The sequence below is a fragment of the Macrobrachium rosenbergii genome, chromosome 2 (assembly GCF_040412425.1).
Source record: "Macrobrachium rosenbergii isolate ZJJX-2024 chromosome 2, ASM4041242v1, whole genome shotgun sequence".
Lineage (NCBI taxonomy): Eukaryota > Metazoa > Arthropoda > Malacostraca > Decapoda > Palaemonidae > Macrobrachium > Macrobrachium rosenbergii.
Window position 1 is genome coordinate 27,268,348 of NC_089742.1, and position 5,000 is coordinate 27,273,347.

Sequence of the window (5,000 nt, forward strand, 5' to 3'; positions counted from 1 at the left end):
AACGCCACTCTAATATCGATCAATCAATAATACAAGAGACTGACCAGCACTCAAAATAACATCTTGACCATCGTCACTGCGACGCTTAAAATCACAGGTAACCGGATCCTGATCCGGATAACTTACCTGTCCGTTGTACTGTCCCTGCATATCCGGTCTCTCCGGCCGGAGGGCGACGGCGGTGGCCGTTGCGGTGGCCGTAGCAGCCGCGACCATAGCTGCCGCGTTGAGAGCGTTCTCGGCGCCCCCGACGTTGCCGCCCATGTTCCCCGGGCCGCCCATGCCGCCCGGACCGCCCATGGTGTTCCCGCCGCCCATCGTCGGTCCCGGGCTGTTTGTGAAACCGCTGACGAAGGAAAAGGGAAAAAGAAGGAAAGATTCACGATTAAAATCAAGTCTCTCAAGATATTTTTTTTGGGGGGGGTCAAAAATATAAATAAAAATCAAATCAAATTTAATTTTTATTTGAAATCAAATAAAAAAATTCATTTCTGATTTGAAATCAAATGAAATTACTCTCTTTTTTTTTCTCATAAAAGCACAAGTTTAAAACACATTGACTTTCTTGTGAAATTTCTAAAAGAAAAATAAATTCAATTTTTGTTACGCAACCAAATGAAATTTGTTTTTCCTAAAATCACAGGCTGAAAAAAAATGGGCTTTTTCTTCTTAAACTGTAACAAACATTTAACAGGACGTTTTTAGCAGCAGTGAAACACAAAGACGTTTGCAAGAATAAACGTGTGTATATACTTATACCTACTTTCCTCATGGGCCCAAAAACGTTTGCAAGAATATAATTGTATATCTTTAAACTAATTTCCACATAGGCCCAAAAACGTTTGCAAGAAAATAATTATATATCTTTAAACTACTTTCCTCATAGGCCCAAAAACGTTTGCAAGAATATAATTATATGTCTTTAAACTAATTTCCTCATAGGCCCACAAACGTTTGCAAGAATATAATTATATATATCTTTAAACTACTTTCCTCACAGGCCCAAAAAAGTTTGCAAGAATATGTCACTAAGTATATATTTAAAAACTATTTTCTCAACAGTGCATGAAATCTGTTGGGCCTTCAATAAAACCAATCGCAAAAATATATCATAAAACTTACAAAACTACAAGATCTATTCACTACCTGTCTACCTCAACAATCAACAATTATGATTCATAATGAAAATGAACAGCGTTATGATAATCAATGGCCAAAAGATAAAATAAACTAAAAACAAAAAGGTGAAAAGGATAAATATGATGTAAAAAAGAAAGAAGAACTAAGATTTGGCGAATTGGAATAATCCTAAGGACGAGAAGACTCTGAGAGAGAGAGAGAGAGAGAGAGAGAGAGAGAGAGAGAGAGAGAGAGAGAGAGAGAGAGAGAGAGAGAGAGAGAGAGAGTGAAGTGACAGAGAAACATACGAAGAAAAGATGATAATAAAGGTGCGGGACAGAGAAACGCCAAATAAAAGATGACACAAAGAGAGACACCTACAGAAAATGAGCCTACAGAAAACGAGGGAAATATGAACGAACCAAAACAGAAAACGGGGGTTATAGAAAACGGGAAAATGTAAACAAAGAGGAAAAAATAAATGAAAATTCGCCGTACCCGTCAACACAGTGATCCTCGAAAGGTTTCTGATCGCCATTATATTGGCTAGAGTCGCTCTGGGACGCCCACCATCTTAATTAGAGAGAAAAAAAATAAAGAAAAAAATGATTCACAATTAATCATAATTGAAAACGAGAGAGAGAGAGAGAGAGAGAGAGAGAGAGAGAGAGAGAGAGAGAGAGAGAGAAAGCAATAACAGTGACAATCATTGATATTGTATTGGTGTGGAAATAAAACTGCTATCAATGAGAGAGAGAGAGAGAGAGAGAGAGAGAGAGAGAGAGAGAGAGAGAGAGAGAGAGAGAGAGAGAGAGAAAGCAATAACAATGACAATCATTGATATTGTATTGGTGTGGAAATAAAACTGCTATCAATGAGAGAGAGAGAGAGAGAGAGAGAGAGAGAGAGAGAGATGCAATTACAGTGACAATCATTGATATTGTATTGGTGTGGAAATAAAATTGCTATCAATGAGAGAGAGAGAGAGAGAGAGAGAGAGAGAGGGGAGGGAGAGAGAAATGATCACACTGATACTGTATTGGTGTGGAAATAAAATTGCTATCAATGAGAGAGAGAGAGAGAGAGAGAGAGAGAGAGAGAGAGAGAGAGAGAGAGAAAAGCAATAACAGTGACAATCAATCTGATAATAAAATTATGCATTGACATTGTATTGGTGTGGAAATAAAATTGATATCAAGGGTTTAAATGTTTTTTTTAATAATGATTTATAAAAATCTTTCACAAATATATACTTTGATGTCATTTGGAAAAAAATCTGTAGGTTTTTGAAATTAATAATTTTGTTATGAATGCAATGGAAGGTTCATTACATGAACATTTAAAAACAACTGTTCAAGTTTGTAAACACACAAGTGGGAGGAGAAAATTATAAATACTATATATATATATATATATATATATATATATATATATATATATATATATATATATATATATATATATATATATATATATATATATATATTAGTCTGTTATTAATTTGTTTATCAAAACACAAGCAAAATGGGTTTTAACAGGAAAAGCAGTAAATAAAAAATATAAATATATATACATATTTAAAATGATACAATTGAAGTGTTAAAAATTTAAAATGAAAAACACAAACTTAACTTATAATTGATAATGACAAAAAGACAAAGACGAGACATTAACTCAAGGACTCTACTTAAACTATAGTGCTTTAGTGCCCTATCTACTTCAACTATAATTCCCTTCTCCTTTGCAGTGGAAATATATACTGATAAAATCCACAAAAAAATGACGCTCCAATAACACATATAAAAATTAGCAATACAAAAATATATTTTTTTAAAATGTGAGGATTCAAAACAAAAAAGTTTTTTTTAGTAATTAAAATTTGCACGAAAACATTCATCGAAAACGTATTCAGAATCGCAAAACGTTTGTAAATATTAACTTGAAAAACGTTTTTACATAAAACTAAATTTCTATGTGGAAACTTTTCCATGTTTTCTAAAGTTTGTCTTGACAACATCAAGAAAGTACACTACTCAACATAAGTATCGCACTGAACGGATGCCAGTTAGTAATTATTATTAATAATTAATAAGTTAATAACACAATTTGAAGAATATCAATAAATATTGATTAATGACTGTTACACAATGCAAAACGGACACAAACAAACACACACACACAACAAAATCGGACAAAATAAAAACAATTATTTAATAATAGAAATCAAGGATTATGATTTAATGGAGATGACTGATGCAGAATGGAACATCAATTCATGATTGATTTCAATACACGAGAGAGGAAAAAGAAGTAAAAAAATAACAGGAAAATTACACACGAAGTTACAAACAATGCAATGATAACACTGATATGAATTTTTTAAAATTTAAGATTTTAGGATTGAATTTTAATGTTTAAATTGCTTGCTCTATATAAATAGGTCTACTTTGTAATATTTAATAGAGAGAGAGAGAGAGAGAGAGAAGAGATACTTTTTCTGGGCTTCTAAATACTACATTCATGTATGATCAATTATCAGGATAAAATTTACCGACTCTCTCTCTCTCTCTCTCTCTCTTTCATGGTGAAAGTCATTTTTGCTCACTATACATATTTGAAGTTAAAAATAAAATATCTTCAAAATGATAATAGAAATTTTGATACTAATTTGTATTAATATTGATAATATTATTGTCCACAACAATAATAACAATAATAATAATATACTTTTTTACAAAATAATAAAAATAATAATATTGATACTTATAATGCTTCTCTCAAAGATGATAATAATAATCATATAACTTTTGTCAATAATAATAATAATAATAATAATAATAATAATAATAACCAACTTCTTAAAAATATAAAAATATTAATAATTCTTCTCTACATAATAATAATAATAATAATAATAATAATAATAATAATAATAATAATAATAATAATAATAACCACATGACAACATAACCACAGAACCACATACCCATTGGTCTTGGCGGGGTAATTGACCATGCTGTTGAAGGGTTTGCTGTGAGGATTGAAAGGTTGGGCGGGCATGTTTAGGTTACAGGGCGCTGTGCTCTGTGAGGTGGGCGTGGGCGTGCTCTGGCTAGTCGATGACGTCACCCCCCAAACAGTCGTCACCACGGATACAGAACCTCCGGCAACACCTCGGCCTCCCACCCACTCGCTGGTCGGGGTCGCCGTTGATGGCAGGAGAAATCAAGGTGAAGGTGGAAGGTTAAAATGATATATATAAGAGATTTTATTTTTTTGTTTTGTTTGCTTGTTTATTCAATTGTCTGCTTATTTATCAGGGTGGTTTCTCCAACAGGTGGTTTCAGGAGATAAAATGGAATCAATAGTTATTTCCTCATTCATCCTTTGTATTTATGTATATATGTGTATATGTAAATATATATATATATAATATATTTATACATATGCATACATATATATACATATACATATTTAAATATACAATATATATATAATATATATATATAATTATGTATTTATATATATATATATATATTTATATATATACATTCATATTTATACATATGTATATGTAAATATAATATTTATATACACACACATATATATAGCATACCTATCTACCTTACAGAGAAAATTCAGACAAACCTATAAAATAATTTACACATTCCTTCCAACTTTCTATTTTCCTATTAAAGTTCGCTTTGCCCAAAACAGCAGAAACAAACAGCAGCAAAAGCAGAAGGAAGCAGAAACACCTTGAGTAAAAGAAGGTATATTGTTACTACAGTTTCCACACAAAAAAATAATAATAAAAAATATAAACCGAGACTTTTTCTATTTGCAGTAAAGTAACTCCATTACAGCTGAAGGAAAGAATC

General features: G+C 31.7%; 1 protein-coding gene across 4 annotated transcripts in view; it reads right to left on the bottom strand.

Annotated features, from left to right (window-relative positions):
- Positions 1–5,000, bottom strand: part of LOC136844368 (zinc finger MIZ domain-containing protein 2-like) — a 77,950-nt gene that overhangs the window by 24,344 nt on the left and 48,606 nt on the right. For all 4 annotated transcript variants that reach the window (XM_067113462.1, XM_067113460.1, XM_067113458.1 and 1 more), the window contains exons 2-4: positions 4,106–4,312; positions 1,618–1,692; positions 127–346 (exon numbers count right to left, since the gene is read on the bottom strand). In XM_067113462.1, coding sequence (XP_066969563.1) covers positions 127–346; positions 1,618–1,692; positions 4,106–4,312 — 502 coding nt within the window. The remainder of the gene's footprint in view (positions 1–126; positions 347–1,617; positions 1,693–4,105; positions 4,313–5,000) is intronic.